Source organism: Protopterus annectens, chromosome 11.part0, assembly GCF_019279795.1.
Source record: "Protopterus annectens isolate FY-2018-M chromosome 11.part0, PAN1.0, whole genome shotgun sequence".
NCBI classification, from domain to species: Eukaryota; Metazoa; Chordata; order Ceratodontiformes; family Protopteridae; genus Protopterus; species Protopterus annectens.
The window spans coordinates 1,199,209,796-1,199,229,552 of NC_056745.1; the positions used below are offsets into that span (position 1 = coordinate 1,199,209,796).

General features: G+C 38.5%; 1 protein-coding gene across 1 annotated transcript in view; it reads right to left on the bottom strand.

Annotated features, from left to right (window-relative positions):
- The window catches only part of LAMB1 (laminin subunit beta 1), a 1,172,470-nt gene that overhangs the window by 795,178 nt on the left and 357,535 nt on the right, over window positions 1-19,757 (bottom strand). The window contains exon 6 of the mRNA XM_044088561.1: window positions 3,562-3,625. Within this exon, the coding sequence (XP_043944496.1) occupies window positions 3,562-3,625 (64 nt within the window). The remainder of the gene's footprint in view (window positions 1-3,561; window positions 3,626-19,757) is intronic.

Here is a 19,757-nt window from a genome sequence, read left to right on the forward strand (position 1 = left end):
GAAGGCCTGGGTTTGACTGGCATGCCTGAGCCCACCATAGGAACTCCTGTTTTATGCATGGAATTAGTGGGATTTCTGTTTCTAGGCTGTGCCTGTGCTGGGACCATAAATTCCTTAGGTACCACTGTAGTTTTCTCATATGAAGTCTGGCAAATGGGACCAAAATTATGCATGATGCCATGAAGCCTAAGGCCTGCAGTACCTTTCTTGCTGTTAACTTGTTCAGCTTTGTTAGTGCCAAGAAGTAAAGAGGGAGTTCTTTTTGTTTTTCTGTAGTTAGGAATGCCATTTGTCTTACTGTGTCCAATTCCGCTCCCAAGAAAGTCCTTGTTTGGGATGGTATCAGCCTTGACTTTTTTAAATTGACTGTGTATCCCAGTGCTTGTAGCAAGTAAATGACCCTTTGTAAATCTGTTGTCAACTTGCTTTTGTTGTCCCCTTGTAGTAGGCAGTCGCCCAGGTATGGGTAAATTTGAATTCCTGTAGTCTGCAATGGGCGATTACTGATGCCAGGCATTTTGTGAATACTCTGGGCAGTAGATAAGCCAAAAGGCAATGCTGAGAATTGATAGTGCTCTGATCCTGCAAGAAATCTGAGGTATCTTCTGCAGATTGGTCGAATAGGGACGTGCAGGTATGCCTCCTTGAGATCTAGAGTTACCAGCCAACACTCCTTGCCCAGCATGGGAAGAAGTTGCTGTAGGGTCAGCATTTTGAATTTTGGTACAATGATGTATGTATTTAAGGTGGACAGGTCGAGAATTGGTCTCCAACTTTTTCCTTTCTTGGAACTAGGAATAGTCTGGAGTAGAACCCTTTCCTTGCTCTGCTGTTGGTACTTTTCCACAGCTCTCATGTTTGCTAACTCCATTATCTGTTGTAGAGCTTCTGCTTTTGATTTGGAGGTAGATTTGGCATTCCTCTTTTGACTGGTAAAGTGTGGAAGTGGAATCGGTAACCTTGATCTATGGTTTGTAAAATCCACTTGTCTTTTGTTATGTGGTGCCAGTTCTTTGAAAATAAAGTTAACTTTCCGCCTAGAGGAGCTGTTATTTGTTCCCTGGTAGGCGGATTTAGGTTAAGTCACTGTGGCTGTGCTGTTGTAGTGGCAGTGGTTGTGTCTGAGCCTCTGTTGTTACCTTGCCACTGTCGTCCTCTGTAGGCACCACCTCTAGATTGGTTTCTGCCTCTGGGCCTATTCCTGCCCCTTTGAAATCTTGTGGAGTCTGGAAAGGACCAATTTTGGCAGGCCAGTTCCTGCTAAACCTTGGGGGTTGAACTTGCAGGAAATCTTTAACCGTTTGGACTAATTTTGCTTTTTCTTCCATTTTCTTTATAACCTGCTGTGCAGGTGTACCAAACAAGCTTGTCTTATCCATAGGAGCATCTAGCAACTTAGCTTTAACATGATCCGGTAGAGGTTGCTCCTTTAGCCATGCATGTCTTCTTATCACTGTGCCAGTCATGGCTGATCTAAATGAAGCCTCCAGTGCATCATAGCCACATTTTAAGGAATGGTTACTAACCTGTTGTATGTTATTTACCATCTCTAATACATATTTCTTATCAAGAGATTCATCAATGGTTAGTTTTTTAGTTAACTGATCAAGCATAAATTCTTGGTATTGTATCATGTGAAATTGACAGTTTAAAGCTCTAGCTGAGAGAGTAGCTGAAGTGTAAACCTTTTTACCCCATCTGTCTAGTGACCTTGCTTCCCTTTCAGAAGGAATAGGGTTTTAGCTATGGTCGCTACTGCCTTGGGACCCTGGGATATAGATGGGGTCGTCAGCAAGAGGGGCCTTGTAAAGGTGGTGATGAGTATCTGGCACCCTGTAAAATCTGTCTGGTTTGGCAGGGGCTGGGGGTGAATCTGGAGCAGAGCAGACATCATTGAAAGCATCATCTACCACAGAGAGGACAGGAGGTATAGCTAAGGGCCTGTGCTGTGGAAGAGAAAGGTTCTAAGTCTTTTTCTGGAATCTGAAAAATTTTGTTGCTGCCATTTCTTTTGCTCTCCCATGGCATATAAGGTTTCCCCAAAGGAGAATTCTTCTGGAGGAGAAGCAGCTGGAATAGATTCTTCAGCATCAGAATCTTCAAAATTGGAGAAAGGGGCCTCTGGCTGGTCAGTTATGTCTGATTCATCAGCTGAATCATCAGAGGACACTGGCTCAGGGGGCTATGCACTAGGTCTCTTCTCAGGGGACTGAGAGGACCTGTAAGAGTGAGATTGAGATAATCTAATTAATGTAAATAAATCTTCTGCCAAAGTAAGCATTTGATTACTAGAAGAGGGTAGAAGGGGGGTTTAACAGGCACTTTTTAGAAGTCTTGGCTGCTTTAGCCCTGGCGAAGGCCTTAATGGACATGGCTGCTGGAGGCCTAGCAGCACCACGTGCTGGGGTAGAGACATCCAAGGGAATGGTGTCTGATAAGTCATTGGTAGTCGATAAAACTTCTGAGGTTGGTTCAATAGCAGGGCCTCAGCTGTAGAGATAGATTCAGCTGTACTTTGATCAGTTTTCTCGGTTTCAGCCGAAACCGAGACACTCATGTTTGTTTAAGCATGGTTTCGGCCGAAACCACGGACCCGAAAGTGTCGGTCTTTATCTTTGCGTTTTGGCAGAAAGTGTTGTCGGAGGTTCCGCAAAATCAGTACCGAAAAACTGTTCGCCGGTTGAAGGAAGCACAGGCCGAACAGGCTGCTGGGCTGGGCCTAAACAAGGCAGACAGTAAGAGTGGAAATCTTTATGAGGTATTTGTTTCCCACAGGTTAAACAATTATTAACTTTTTCTGACATCGGCTGAGGCAAGAAAGAGTCCCCAACGGGTACTTAGCTTTAGAAGTCTTCAAAGTAGTATTCGGTGAAATAATCTCTGGATCCGACCGACCGCACTTGCGAACAGCTTCTGCTTCGCGCCACGCCGCAAGAAAGACTGAGGAAAATGGCGCCGGGTGGTGCTTTTTTACCCCAAGACCAACAGAGAAGACGGCGGGTGAAGTGCGACACCAGCCCGGACCCGGACTTACTGAAGGGCTGCCTGACGACAGGACAACCCAGCTGTAATGACTGCAGATGCATCCATGAAGGACATCTGCATACATCAATTGCAAACTCACGGCAAACAGCTCCAATGCTACCATTCCAAACATTACAACTCACGCATGCACACACTCAACCTATAAGCCCTGCAAAGAAACACAAAAGCAAATACTACAACCACACTCAAATACACAACATACTTTACAACCCTCTTGTCACAAACATGGCCAAAGGGAATTCATGAAAATCATGCTATAGTTGACAAAGATGTGCTGTCTTCAACATAGCACTTGACTATAATCAACGATAACAGTACTCGACAATAGTGCAACTTGACTTGGCATCATTTTGATTTGTGACAATTTGAAACAAGCCATCAAGAAAAAATTGACTGTTGCCGTACAGCCATACCCCGTTATTTAATTAAAACTGAACACCAAGATTTACTTTGTAATAAAATTAATTAAAAACGTTTCCAACCTAGAGCTAAGGCAAGAATAAAAGATTCACCTACTTTGAATTCTTGGACTGTAAGGATCTTCAATTCTGAAAGCAGGATCTAAAGCACGAAAGATAACCTAAAAGCCAACAACAAAAAAATGCAAATTATTGACATATGAAATATGGTAAATGATGGATGTTCACTGAACTTCTTTCCTACTGCACAGCCCCTAATCCTGCAACTTGATTCTTCCTCTGTTTGATCCCACCTGCACTGAATCCACTTGATCTCACCCCGCCCCAACATTCTCTTTCTCTGAAAGGCATTAACAGCTGAGAATTCATTCTGTCTTACAGGACCTCCCATCTCATTTTATAACCACCTCAAACTGCATTCCACAACTGACTGACTTCAAAACTTTCACTGAAAAATGTTCTCATCCAATAAAGGGAGCATTGGCAGACATCCTAATCTTGCTCCTCCCCCCAGCATGGAAGTACAAAGTCAGACTTCACTGCTCACTTTCTGTCTGATAAGGGACACTTTGCAGATATGATGAACCACTCATCAACCTGCTCAAAACTGCCTCTAACTAGTATATACATTTTAAAAGCAATGGTGGTGGTAGTTTTAAGAGTTTTACACAAGAATAAGTATAAAAAAATTGATGGTAGATAGGATTATACAGGCCAAAGTAGTCTGCCCTTTACACTACCTTCAACTGATAAGCCCATATTGAATTCCCTTATCACTGTCAAGAAAATGAACTTTTGTAGAAGGCAGGGCCATGTAACTACAACCCTCTGACACACACACACACACACACAAAATTACCAATACCCACCATCCATTCCTGAGCTGTCATATTTCTATTTTCTACTTATGTCCCTTGTATTTTCTTGAAAAATTGCTTCTCTCCTGGGGAAAATAACCTACCAGTCATGGACATTTAACAGCAGCAGCATACAATATATTCACTACATTCATACATCTTATCTGAAAAAAGATGTTAAAAAAGCAGAAGCCCATGTGTAAATATCTTGTGAAAACACCCATCTGTCCAGATTTTTCACAGCATGTCCAGATTTTTACCTCATATTTTTTGTCTGTTCCTCATAAAATTTTGTTTTTCTGGCAAATTATTGGCAAATAATTGAGGAATGAGGTCAGAAAATAATAACAGATATTTGAGTTTCAGACTTCATATCCTTCAAAAAATTCATACTAATATAAAAACTGTTATTCTATGAATTTTCTAAGTTTATAAGTGCAATATTTAAAAATTGTCCATACTTTTGGGGCTTTGTCCCACGTAGTTCATTCGTACCACTCACTCACACACATACTCTTATCTACGGCCAATTTAGAGTGTCTACTCCACTTACTGCATGTCTTTGGAATGTGAGAGGAAACTGGAGCACCCGAGGAAACCCACGTGAATGCAGAGAGGACATGCAGACTCTGCACAGAAGGCACCCCAGCCGAGAATCGAACCAAAGAACCTCTTGCTTGTTGTTGGCTTGAATGTATGTTTGTGAATATGGAAAACATATACATATATGTTATTAGTAACAAAATACTTTGCAAGTTCTACAACTTGAAAATGGTGCAGACTAGACACACATAATCAAAAAAAATCTTTGTTCAGTTAGACTTAATCTTTCATTTGACTAAAACCAGGTCATTTACAGATGTTTATTTTCAGATACTTACAGAAATAAGAACATTGAACTAAGTACACAATAAGTATTGTAAGCAGCACTTAACAACTTTCAAGATGGTGAATAAGTTATAGTGCGGGTATCAGTCACAATTTTTTCCACAGTCAACTATGGTTTCAGCTAATACCATGCAATACCATATAAGGCACAATATTTTGGCTCATGAGATAAATGCAGATGATCCCTTATAGATATACAAGTGTTCCAGCTACATAGCTTCTGAATGCCAGTGATTTTTAAATTATTTTTATATGTATTTCAGTTTGTTAGCCATGCAAGTGAATTGGTCCGAAGACCCTTTTCAGCTGTGGCCTAGATTTACAATAAAGACATATCATATCATGTACATATCAGAGAAGAGAAACAAAAACATTACAGCAACATTAACTCAACCTTGAATTTCAAAAACATCTGGAGTAAATCGGTCAGCAAAATTACACTTTAAAATAATTATACAGTAAAAGAAACATTTATTTACATATAGTTTCATCTGATGGAAATGATCAAAAAAAAAGGAAAGAAAAACAATGCGGGGGTGACGTAAGTATTATATAATCTGTTGGACATTGCTAAGATTGTGGCGTGCTTTCACTAGCTAAATTATATGCTTTGTGGAGACAGTAGTGTTACACTGCATCTCTGAAATGGGACAATTAATTCAGCTTAATAACATCTGACCTAGATTTACATGCAAATAGTTTCTGCATTTTACTTAACCTAGATTGTTTTTATGACTATGCTAAAACCTGAAAGTACATCTTTATTCTATTGTGTATCATACTACTTTTGAGATTCTACCATTTTTTAATTTATCTGTATATTTCTACATCACAAATGCAAAAAATAGCAATATCACAAAATTCATGAACAATATCCTGAACAGATGTATTTGGGTCAACAAGGGCAGTATTCCAGTCCTTTTTCAGAAATGTGTAATTTACTGTATCAGTGTTTCACTAGTAAAATCTAGGAAGACCCATTTGTACTGCTAGTACAGACGTTAGGAGTACTAAGTGTGCATGTCAGTTACTGTTAGTCGCAATGCTGCTTTGCATGACTTACCATTAAAAAATCTTGCCTTACTTTTTTACTTTTTCGTTTTATAACCCTTATAAAATACATTACTAAAGTGTATGACATCTGTTCATTTTTGTCATGCTGGTAATAATTACAACAACTTGCTTCTAACATTTTGGACTTCGGCTCTGGGCTAACATTGGTGGCAATTTTTTATTTTTAAAATACTTAGCTGTTGGAACTTTTTCTGGTGGTAAATATTGTTTCTCAACACTCAAAAAATGACATTTAGCCAGTGAAATGGTAGACAGGTTTTATAAGAGGAATATCATTAACTCCTGTGTGTGACTAATTTATTGATTGAGACTAACTTATTGATCAACATTTACAAAAGCTATACAAAGTAAGAACTGATGATTTATTCTACTTTTCTAATTTCACAGAGTAACTATACTTTCCTACCTTATTACAGTCAAAATTTACACTGTACATATGCCTCTCTCTTTATATATATAAACAGAATGACATAAGAGACCACGTAAAATGACCAGTAACATAGGGTACCCTTCACCCTTCCCAGTGTCACAGCAACCTGAAAGTGATGCTCCACTTCAGCTGGAGGTTCGCTGCCAGCTCTTTCAACAAAGGGAGTGAAACGTGTGCTACAAGTGAACCACAGCAAGGTCAAGCAGTTCATCAGCACCTGAGCCAGAACCTGCTGAAGCAATGAAGGAAATCATTCCAACTTTTATGACAGTAATAATGTGCTTCTCTAGAAGTCCAAGGGGAAGCCTAAGCTTTATCTTGGCTTGGAATGTCGAAACAAGAAGGTTATAAGTTTCCTGTAGCACATGTTTCACCATATTGAGGCTGCTTAAGTAGCATGTTAACTGCGGTGTGGAATTAAAGAAATGAGAGAACATGTAATTCACCTTCTCCCACTTCTCTGAGTTTGTTTGACCTCAGAGAAGGTATATTTAGAGATCACAGATATGGAAGCTTGGCCCATGCCCCATGTTGGGGGAGTGCAGGGGGCTTCCCCATGAGAATAATTTTTATGTGTTTCAGAACCTCAGAAGTATTGTTACATTGAGACTGTGTTTGTTCAAGGATTTTGATACTTTTATTTAGATTAATCACTTATCAACTTAATGGCATATGACTAATCACACAAACTTTACGTCAAACCTTATGCTAAAATGGGTTACCTAAGATCCATAAAAATCTGTATATACCACCAATGCGTCCCATTGTATCTAGCAAAGGGTGGGTGACAGAGCACCTTTCGATTTTTGTTGAAAAAAATCTACACCCATTACTGAAAGATTGTGATAGTGTGCTTAAAGACTCTAAAACATTCTTGGTAACTCTTAGATTGAAATGGGCTGAGATTAATGGTGATAGCAGTTGTTTCTTTGTGACAATGGATGTAGAATCACTTTTCACTGTCATCCCCAATGAATGGGCTATTGACAATGTAAGGGAATTACTTAATATTACAAATCATACCAGGAATAAATGTGAGTTGATTTGTGCATTGTTGGACATCATTTTGACCAACAATGTTTTCATTCTTCACAAGAACTATTATTTACAGAAAGTTGGCATGGCTATGTGCACAGCTTGTGCCAATAGCTATGCCAACCTTTCCCTTGTACAATGGGAATGAACTCATGTATTATCTAATGCTAAATACAGTAAGCATATTAGTTGGTACACTAGATTTGTGGATGACATATTTTTGCTATGGAATGCTACTGAGGCTGACTTAAATGAATTATTTGCTTATTTGAACAATACTACTACATTCCTGAGGTTCACATCTAAGTATTCTGTACATGAGATTGACTTCTTGGATGTTAAGGTTAGGAAAGATGATTTAATCCATATCAAAACCAGCCTATATAGGAAACCTGTTAGGAAGAACAACTACCTGCATAGCACAAGTATGCATCCTAACCATACCAAGCGGAATATCATTAAGGGTCAAGTCTACAGGACCATGAGATTATACAACAATGACAGTGAACTAGCTAGTGCTCTACAACTATTGAAGATAGAATTTTTAGAGAGGGGATATAATGCACACGCTATAGATAAATGTATTAATGAAGGTTGGAGTAATAGAGATGGAAGGTGCAGATCTTATTTCTATGAAGAAGGGAGCACTGAACCAAATACTCAAATTATTAACAATAATATGACTAGCCATATCCAAGGGGTTATTGATAACACTCTAAGGATGCCGTTAACATTTGCTAGTAATATTAATTCTGTCTGTAAAGTGATTACCAAGAATTGGGGTATTCTTTCCACAATTAGTGATCTACAAGGCATTATTGGGCCTAAACCTAGTTTTACATTTAGGAATAACAGAACATTAAACAGTCACCTTTGCTATAGTAATGATACATCAACCACCAAGAATAGATCTGATAGATTGGGTACCTACATATGTAGAGATTGCACAGCCTGCAAGTATATTCACAGTGGTAGAAGCTTCGTACACCCATTTAAGGGTTTCAGTTTTAACAGCAGTCAATATGCTGATTGTACAACATCTAATGTAGTGTATCTTGCCTATTGCACAGTATGTTTTAATTTCTACATAGGTAAGACTAACAGGCGGTTGAAAGAGAGAATATTGGAACATTACAGGGACATCAAGAACTGTAAAGAGAGTAGTGCTATAGCCATGCATAATAAGAACAAGGGACCAGACCATAATTTTAAGTTCCTCATTCTACAAGTCCTGCCAGAGAGATTGAGAGGGGGCAATTTGTCGAATGACACGGAGGTTGCAGAACAAAAATGGGTTATGTTGTTTAACGCAGATAAACCACCAGGTCTTAACAATATGGTGTCCTTGAAACCATTCTTAAAAGCTCGTCCACTTAAACATTGACTGTTAGGATTTTAGAATTTTAATGTATAATTTTATTTATTGCATTTATGTTCTGTCATTATGACATACTAAGTTGTTTATGTATTTCTTATGTATATACATTTTTATATACATACATTTTTATCTACATATGTACATGTATACTTTTTACATATTTTTTATATATATTTTTTAGTTATTTATATACATCATTTTTTTCTATATATTTTTATACACACATGCATACATATTTATACTTACATAGATACTGTTATATTTCAACATGCTTTTTCATACACATACATATTATATTTTACATGGTGTTAGTGCACTATATATATTTATATCTATGTTGCATGTTATAGTTTATGTTTTTAAAAATTTTTTGCATAGTAGGACATGGTTTTAGCAATTTTAATATAGGTTCATAGATTGGTGCTGGGCTGGGTGCCCTTGTGGGCCATTTTAAGCCTGGCCAGTTGCCCCATGTGAGGATTGAACCCTGCATGTTGTGTCTGTAAGGTAAACACCTTAACCATTATGCCATTATTAACCATGATTCATATACATAATATGTGTTCTAATATATGAATATTTGAACCAGATATATGCACATTCAAGATATACTAGAGTGAACCAGGTTAAAGCATTTGTATTTAACATTGCATCTTTAAGACTTAATTGACAGCAGGTGCTTCTACTATATAAGGAATGAACTGTTTTTGTGAGTTGTCTGATGAAGGGGAACATCCGTGAAAGCGCTTACCTGTTTTATAACAAACTTCCTAGCTGTGGTACAGTTGGTGTTTGTTTGCTACTTCAACTATATTTATTTTACACCAGCTGTTTTATTAGTTGGTAGAGGATTTTTGTGTTTCGCGTTCTACTTATGCTAAAACTGTTTTATTTTTTTTTTTTGTTTGAGGGCTTTCATTAAAATAAAAAGTCTTGTAAAATATGACATAGGTTCAAATGGGGATGACAAGAAACAAATGTATAAGAGAACAACCTGCCAAACATTAGTGGGTGCATGTGACACAAAAGCTGGAAAAAGACATTAAAAAAACAACTGTTTTATATAATAGGTGGGAATAACAATTTCTTATAATAATGGGTACACTAATCACATTATTTTGGAACATGAACAACCACACAGGTATACACAAAAAGCTAAGAGTATTGAATTATATTAATAAAAGCAGGACTGCAAACAGCAATGCTATAGGAGACACATTTGGAAAAAAAGTGAGCATGTGAATTTGATAAAGAAATTATTTCAGAATGGATATTCAGCAGAATATCATGGACAAATGAAAAGGGGAGTTCTTATACTAATTGCTAGAGGAGCTCCAAAGGTGATAGAAAAAGAAAAAAGATAGTAATGGTAGATTTATGGCAGTAAGGGGCTACTGGAAAGGCACAAGGATTACACTGCCATGTATTTACATTCTGCCTAAAACTGCTATTATTGAGCTTAAGAAAAATTTGTGAGAAATAATCAACTTTCAGCAAGGATATTATTTACAGGTGGGGACTGGAACTTGATTTGCAACAATAAGGATGTATCTTGGGGATTTAGAAGGGAAAATGTAATAAATGAGTATACATTTCTGAAGAAATATATTAAAATATTTGGTATGGAAGATGTGAATTCAGTTGTAGGAACTCAGAAAGAATTTACATATTACTCTCGAAGGTACAATAACTGGCTAGACTAGACAGAAATTATATTTCACAGGAACATGTGCATTTAATTGAAAGCTTTGACACATATCCAATAACTACTTCAGATCATGTGCCAATAACAACTAGGATAAAAAAGGCAAGGTAATAAAGTGAAATTGAGACACTGGTGCTCCCCCACCTACCCATTAAAAAGAGACGGATTTAAAGAATGGGTAGTGGAAATTAACCTGTTAGTCAAGACAAAAACTTTTTCAGAAGTTATAGCTAGTGAACGGGATACAATAAAAGTGGAGTTTAAAAACATGGTAGAAATAAAACAAAAAGTGATATGGTTAAAAAGTAATAAGAATTATTTAGAGGGGCTGACAACAGTTAAAGTATTGCAGAATAATAGGAATCTCAGAGAATAAGAACAAGTGCAACTGCAGAGGGCTAAAGAGAAAATAAGGGATTATCTAGATAATATACATGAGTTTAGGAAGACAGCTGTTAAACAACTGTTTTTTGATAATTTCTCCAGAGCACAAAAACTCTTTTTACAATGACTTAAGCAACAGAAGGGAGAAAGGGTTGTTGCCAAAACTTAGGGAAGCTTATAACAAAAAAATAACCAGAGATCCTGCAGAGCTATTAGAGATATTTCAGAAATGTTATGACGATCTGTATGAAGCAGAGGAATGTGGAAATCAAGAGAAAGTACAAATGGAAATATTTATGGTATACTTAAGTTTGCCAAGGCTAGAGGTAGATGAGCCTCAGCAATTAACAGTTACGATAGGAGCAGATGAGATAAAAATGGTGACGGATAACCAATATGCAGGAAAGTCTCCAGGAATAGATGGCATTACTGTGGACGTTTGGAAGCTAGGAAAGAAGAAAGTGCTAAAGATCTGGAAGGGTTTTGTTTAACAGTATTTTAAGAGAGGAGGAACTTACCACCATCCTGGAAGAAGGCTGTGGTGGATGAAATACCTAAAGTCAGTAAAGACCAATCAGAACCTAGGCACATTTCAATTTTAAACCATGACTCTGAAGTGTTTATGTCTATAATAGCTAACAGAAAGGCAAAGGTGTTGTCCTCTTTCTCCTTTGTTATTTGCATTATATTTAGAGGCATCCGCAAAGAAAATAAGGGATGGTAATCAAGAAAAGTTGGCTTTACTTGCAAATGATATTATTTAGTACCTGATAAAACTAGAAAGCGACATCTCTGCTGTGGAGCATTCTGAGACAATTTCAATTTTATTTTTAGATACAAAATGAATGCAGACAAAACAAAGCTACAGCTGCAAACTATGTACCCACACATGCATTGGTTCAGCAATACCCATATTTATGGAGACACAATAACATGAAGTACTTAGCAGTATGGATTAAAAAGGATTCTGTTATGGCAGCTAAGGATATGTTAGAAGAGACTAAACAAAAGGTAATAAAAACTGAGAAACTGAAAGCTCTCAGTTATGTACATGGATAGCAAACTACAAGCAGTAAAACATTTTTAGTCACTTCAGTTTTATATGCAGGTCAGGGATATTTTATCAACCAGAGGAGAAGTTGTGGACAGTAGTTAATAAAGAGTTGAAGGGTTTTATCTGGGACAGGAAGAGGGCAAGAGTGAAGTGGGATAAGCTGATCCTTTCACTGAACACGGAAATTTGCATGAAGCAGAAAAATGTGGAAATCAAGACAAGTACCTTGATGTATAGGTATATTTAAGAGCTACAGTTAAAAGGCTCATATATATGTATAGGCGAAAAGCTACAATATAACGTGGAAAGGAATTATGAAGAAGCAGGGGGAGTCAAGAAATAAGGAGAGGATAAGGAGAGAATGGGATTTTGGGTGCAGATCCGTAAGGAGATTAACAACAGCCCTAAAGATTGTATTTATAAAGTAGCAGAAAGTATTCCAAGAAGTAATCCAACACGAGAATAGAGAAAGGAGATTCTGCTAATAGGGATGACTGCAATTAAGGGTACAGAGAACAGACAAGAGAGGGTGGAATTTACTGGAGAAAACTGGCAAAGGAATCAAGGTATTGATAGCAAATAATGAGAGAGGAAAAGGTACTAGACTGGGAAAAGCCAAGAGGACATTTGGACTGCAGGATAGAGACTGCCTTTTCTATCAGGGACTGATACTGGATTATAGGCAAAGAGAAAGGGATATGTGAATCCTATTTGAATCTAGAACAGAAGTTGCTGTTAAAAAGGGAAATTAGTAGGGCATATAAAATTTTGTATGATAACTATAGAAATCAGTCAGAGGAGGTTAGAAAGGATTGGGAAGAGAAGCTGGATGAGCAATTGACAAGGAAACAATGGAAGGATATATGTATGGCTCCCAAATATGGAACAAAGTCTAGAAGATTTAGGATTTTTGCTTGAAAGTTTTGCATAGGTACTTTATACCAAGGCAGACTCCACAAATAATTTTTCCTCAGGTATATGGCAAATGTTAGAGGTATGATGAGGAAAAAAGTGATAACTGGGAACATATGTTTTGGTAGTGTAATGAGTTGGCAGAGTTTAAAAATTACCTATATAGTTTTCTGTCAGAAATATTGGGTGAGCGAATGAGTATAACTAAGGAAATTATTTTTTTGAGCTGGGATACAGGATCTGAATTGCCTAGACATAGTAAGGACTTGTTAAGTTTAATTCTGGTGGTTGCCAAAAGAGCAATTACTAGAAAATGGAAATCAAAGTCTAAGCCAACTGTACCTGAAGTAGTGAATATTGTAACAGAGATAAAAGAACAGGAAGTGTGATCTTTAGAGAAGGGAAGGAACAAATTACATAGAAAAAAATGGAATTTGTGGGAACAACACATGCAGAATAATGTTTTGGAGGAGAAGTGAGGTTTAAGGGAAGACAAGAATTGAACAATTTAAGCAATGTTGGATTGATGATAATTGTATAAAAGCATGTATGTTTTATATAATGTTTGCAACTGTGAACATGTTAACATGGTTTGTTTTCTTTTACATAAATATATGTTTGCCTATGCCTTGGGTGATAATTCAATAAAGGTGTTAACGCTTGTGCTCAAAGAAGCATGAAAGCTGCAGTTCTGTAGCCAAATTTTAATGCATGTCTGTGAATCAACAGGCAGACCAATAAGACTGCTGCCAGTGGACATTGCACTCTAGTCAGATTCTGCACATGCATAGAAACAAGTACAGTCTTGGTACTTATTGCAGAATCCACTTCAAATACATGCACCTAAGGCCACAGGAAAAGGTGGAGAGTTAGGCAGAGTTACAAAAATGACTGTAAGATGCCAAGGATGGCACTATCTTTAGTTAATCTTTCTTAATCTGGGTAGAGTGCTGATCTCCATGGACTGTTTTCAGGAACAGCTCAGGGCAGTAAACAAATGTTAACTGTTATAAGTACTGCAAATGAAAATGCGATACAATTGTAAGATACCCAACTAAGTAGAGGTATGTTTACAGAGACTTACATCATAAGTTTAAAATGATATATGCAATATCTGAAGTATTTGCATCCTTACCTGTGTTATCCTTCTTTGATTGTGGGTAATGCTAAGTTAGTTAAGCTGTGATGGAAGTGGGAAAGAGGAATAAGAGTGTAGTAGAAACAGGTTCAGAAAAAATGGGAGGGTGGAGTTGTTAATATGGGTTTAAAGAAGAGGGAAGGTGGTGAAGTACAAGTGTGCATGGTACATGTGCAGTGTGTTAAGAGTAAGACGTTTATGGGGGTTGTGTTTGAGTATTTGGATGGGTTGTGTTGAGAGAGCATGGTTTAGTTATTAAGTTATGTCTTGGTGGAATTACATCTGCAGTTGATTCTGTGAATAAATGCCGTATACTTCCTTTCTCAAATTAGGGTAGGAACTTAGGTTTCTGAGGAACTGCCTTCCTTGTTCTGCTTGCCATTACAGAGAAGCTATAGCTATTTTTGGTCCTTCCTCCCAAAACTCTTCTTCCATAGGCCAGATATACAACAGACATCTCAATTCCTCAGTTATCACTACAAGAAGAGGCCCAGTCCAGAAGGTTAAGCTGAAACCTCTGGCCAGGGAAGAAGGGGATCTCAAGGATGCAGCAGAAAATTTGAATGCCACTGGGGCAAGAAGTCTTTAAAACAATCAAGATAAGAAGTTTCACTTGAGCAGCAAATAATATGAAAGAAGGCAATTTAAAAGCTTCTCCTCTTCTTCTAAAAGCACTAAATCTGGGACAATGAAAGGATTAAAAAAGGTGGACCTTTCTTAATTATTTCAGAGGCAAGTTATTTTAAGTGTATAGTGTGTGTGTGTGTGTGTGTGTGTGTGTGTGTGTGTGTGTGTGTGTGTGTGTGTGTGTGTGTGTGTGTGTGTGTGTGTGTGTGTCACTACAGTAAAACTACCTATCAAAGGTGATTACTGCATCTATAAAAAGACATGCGCATTAAAACTGACTGATCTGTTGTGAAGATAGCTACTAAGGAAGTATATACAGTATAATCACTAAACAAACAGCTGAGAAACTTAAGGAACACAAGAAAGGGAGACATTTACTGTCAGTATGAAGACAGCTCTGTAAAAATAAAAGTTTGAGCACGACTGCAGTTGTGTTGTTTACTTCAGGAATTTCTTGCAGGTCAGATGTTTGATTTCCAGACTGACCTACAGAGCATTCTAGGCATTCTGGTGAGTATAACTCCTCCTCTGCTACTGTCAGTCTGATGTAAACCATATCAGGAGGGGTTGTGTATACCATACTTCAGTTCTTTTTGGTTGGAAAGTTCTCATGAGCAGCCCAATCAAGGGAGCCCCCTTAAGTCTTCAGCCTGTAACGCTGACAATGACTCATGCTTTAACATAAACATCTAAGAAACAGTACTGCTCACAGCAAAATGGATACAAATTCCTAAAACAACTTCAGGATAAATCATGGGAGAAAAACATGATCTTCAGAATAATCTAACAGACCTCCAGCCACTATGATATCAATTGAAAAATACAAAGTACCTCAGGGGATAGGCAGGAAGAAGCTTATACTGGAGTGGTAATAACCTACTCAAACATATACTGTTAGGCAATTTGCTCACAAAGGTGTACTAGGTCCATGTACTATATCAACACTATCTGGCCAGTATATTGCCAACAGATATTGCCAATATACTGTCCGACAGATTCAGTGCCAACTTTACCCCCCCAAAGAACCAATCACAATACCAGTAGATTGACAAGTACCCAGTATTACTGCTGCACAGGTTAAAACAACACTGTCCAATGCCAAGAATACAGCTTCTATGGGACCTGACAATATCCATGGCTGTGTTCTACATGAACTACAGAGTGAACTGGCACCTCACCTGTGTGCCCTGTTCAATCACAGCCTCACCTTAGACTTTGTCCCAACCATATGGCACACTGCTACAGTCATCCCTCTCCACAAAGGAGGAGTGACTACAGACCCTGGGAACTATCGGCCCATTAGCCTGATGAGTCTGATAATCAAAGCTGTGGAACACATCATTGTGGACCTAATAAACAAGGATATAGGGAATCTCCAAACTCTGGATCCCATAGAGTTTGATTTTGTCAAGGGTAGATCATGCTTGCCCAACCTGGACGACTTCTTTGAGTCAGTCACCAGAGATGTGGATGAAGGCAAGATGGTTCATACAGCCTACCTTGATCTGGCCAAGGACTTTGATACCATCCCCCACTCAGGAATCATAGAAAAACGCACTAAGCTAGGCATCAACCCCTATATCACTAGGTGGGTTGCAAACTGGCTCACAGATAGAACCCACAGTGTAAATGTAGCTGACTCCAAGTCAGACTGCCGACCAGTCACAAGTGGAGTCCCACAGGGTTTGGTCCTGGGTCCTCTCCTGTTTGGTATCTACTTCTCTGAAGTCCAGGCCAACACAAAGGGACTCTGGCTGAAAGTTTGCAGACGATTGCAAGTTGGGAGCTATTATTAACTCCTCATGTAATGCTGACATCCCACAGAAAGGCCTCACTGAGACCAGCGACTGGTGTCAGAACCATGGCCTTAAGCTCAATGCCAAAAAATGTGTCGTTATCCCCTTTGGGAAAAACCCGGTTCCCATGAAATACCACATCGATGGTAATCCACTGAACACAGAAGGTGTTATAAGAGATCTGGGAACACAAGTTGACAGCAACCTCTCTTTTGACCACCACATTGCCACTGTGGTCAGAAAGTCCTTCTATGTGGCACATCTCATTACTAAGGGTTTTGCATCCAGGAAGAAAGAGGTCACTGTCTCCCTCTACTCTTCTCTCATTAGGCCAGTCATCAAGTACAATGCACCATTTGGCATGTACCTCACTAGACACCTGCAACAACTGGAGAGGCCACAAAAGTACCTCACAAAGAGGATCCTAGGCCTTAAACACTTGTCTTATATGGACAAACTCAAAAAACTCCAATTATTCTCTGTCTCATATCGTGTACTTAGAGGCAAGCTCTGCTTGACTTACAAAGCCATGTCTGACCCAGCTCTGTTAGAAATGCTACATCTAAAGAAATCCCAATCCCTCCACACCACACGATCCAGAGAACTCAACCTCATTACCACAATCAACAGAACATGCTGTTGGGACAGGTTCATAACCCAGAGACTGCCTATGCTATGGAATAGACTTCCCATACATATAAAACAGAGCACCTTACTGGCCCTCTTCAAGAGAAATCTTGAGAAGTGGATGGGAAATAGAAAATTCACCCCGGGGATCACTTCAGTGGCTCTACTCGACAGAGGCACTGGAAACTAAGGTCGGGTGGCACAATGCCCAGGTAATCCTATGGGCTAGGATTGTAAAGGCTCCAGGGCCATTAGCCTAGTACATACCTATGAACCTATATGGATCACTACTGCATTTTGCATTCTTTATTTGAAGAAGAGTATTACAGCTATATGAGGAACAGCACATGGAAGTGGTCACAGCCTGCCCTGCACAACTGCAGCTCTGCTTTACTTCTGGATTTTATGTTAAACTTGTAAAGCCTGGAAAATGTGTGATGAGAGGTTGAGGTGGCTGAATCAAATATGCCTTGTGCCGACATACTATTGAAAAAGGATGCAGGCTTAGCTACCAGCCAGTGTTCTGTGCCCTGACTGGTACCTCCACTTTTTTTTTTTTTTTTTTTGCTGAAATGGAAGTTGAAAACAAATGAACTAGCTTCTCGTTTGGACAGGAGTCCTTAGGGAAGTGTATGTACCAGAGAAAAAAAATCAATTTACTTGTCACAGGGAGTGAGCTGACAGCAGATAGTATATTTTACTGCATTGCTTTGTCATTCTGAATTTGGTAGTTATTTTTCATTCTAAATTTGATGGTTCTTTTTACATTTTGCTATGAATCTGTTCCATAACTATAAGTAGTACTGATATTTTTCTTGTGTCTTTTAATGTTTTTGGATTTCAGTGGCACACAGAGGAAAAAGGCGGTCAAGCTGCTAGATACCCTTTGCTCCTACTCTCTAACAGCTGATCTGCCATTATTTTCATAGGATCATAGGAAGTTACCCGGCTATTGGCCCTGAGGCCCTTACAAGTCTAGCCAAGAATGTAGCCCATGTTCTGACAGAGAGAAGAAGGCTGACAAGTGGATAAATAAATTTATGACCAATTCAGAAATGACCTTAGGACAGAAAGAAGGGTCAGTCCTAAGACTGACTCTATTCCAGTGGGGAAAACTAGTCAAGCTTCCTTGCTCACAAAGGCTTGGACTCCCTGGCTGAGGTAACAGAAATCTGTTAATGCAGTTTCCTGAAGGGGAACTTGTGTGTTTGATTCCCTGAGTCCAAAAAAGCACTAATGTTAGCTTCTGAAGCACAAGTTCAGGTCCCAAGGAGGAATCCAGTTCACTGGTAGATTTCAATGTTTCATAAATAACAGCAATAGGATAATGATGCTCTCAATACAAGCAGGCTGAGATGGCTAACAAGTGTAATTTCACAGATGCACATGATACTCTGGAGACTGAACCCTGGGCCCTGAAGCTGCCACTATGCTGCACATGCTTCCTGTACTCTGGCTCTGGCTTAGCTCTGCAATATCTGTGGCTCAGGACATCATCTGGGATAAATACCCTTGGAATCATATCACACTGAAAATTTCTTCCACTTAGCCGCTAGCAACTTCCTAGTACTGGATCTACTGACTTCATTCAATATCTGTATCACTTCATGTGTCAGTCTGTCTTTAAATGGTATCATGCTAAGAATATCCACACAGATTGTTTTACATTATTTAGGTTTGGATGTACAAAGGTTTCTTTTTCTTTGTTCAAAAGTTGTTTTGAACTGGTCAAGAATGGAGAAGCATGGCTTCATCGGTCTACCCTTGCAGTAGTCTTGAGATCAGACAGAAACAGAGAAGGAGGGAAAATCGTGTACAGCAAGCAGTCCCTCCTTCCTGGCAAGGATCAATATGTCCATTGCCCATTGGTTTTCTTCTGAGATGAAAAGGTCTACTGATAGGAGTCCCACCTTCTTGTAGATGTCCTGTAAAGAAATTCTTGAATGTATAGTAGATGTTAATATGGGATACACCTTAATTCATCCACAATCATTTTAAGGGGTAAGGAAATGTGGATCATCTGGAGGAGACTCTGCTGCTCAGAATGTCACACCTAAAAGATTACTGGCATCAAGTCATGGCAGCCAAACTTGTAGAAAAAAAATTGAAGCTGATTATCATGTTTTTCTCAATACTTTCTCCAAGTTCTCTGGGTTTGTGCAATTTGTGCAATCTTGAAGTTGTGTAATAGGTTAAATATACAGATTTATAAATATATACATGTACAGATATAGAGATACTTATAAACATATACATATATATATATATATATATATATATATATGTGTGTGTGTGTGTGTTTTTTTTTTGGGTGGGGGGTGTCAGGTCTTGCTGCTACAGCAAGGGAGTTGCAAAGGGACTTCCCCTGAAAAAACATAGCTTTTGAGT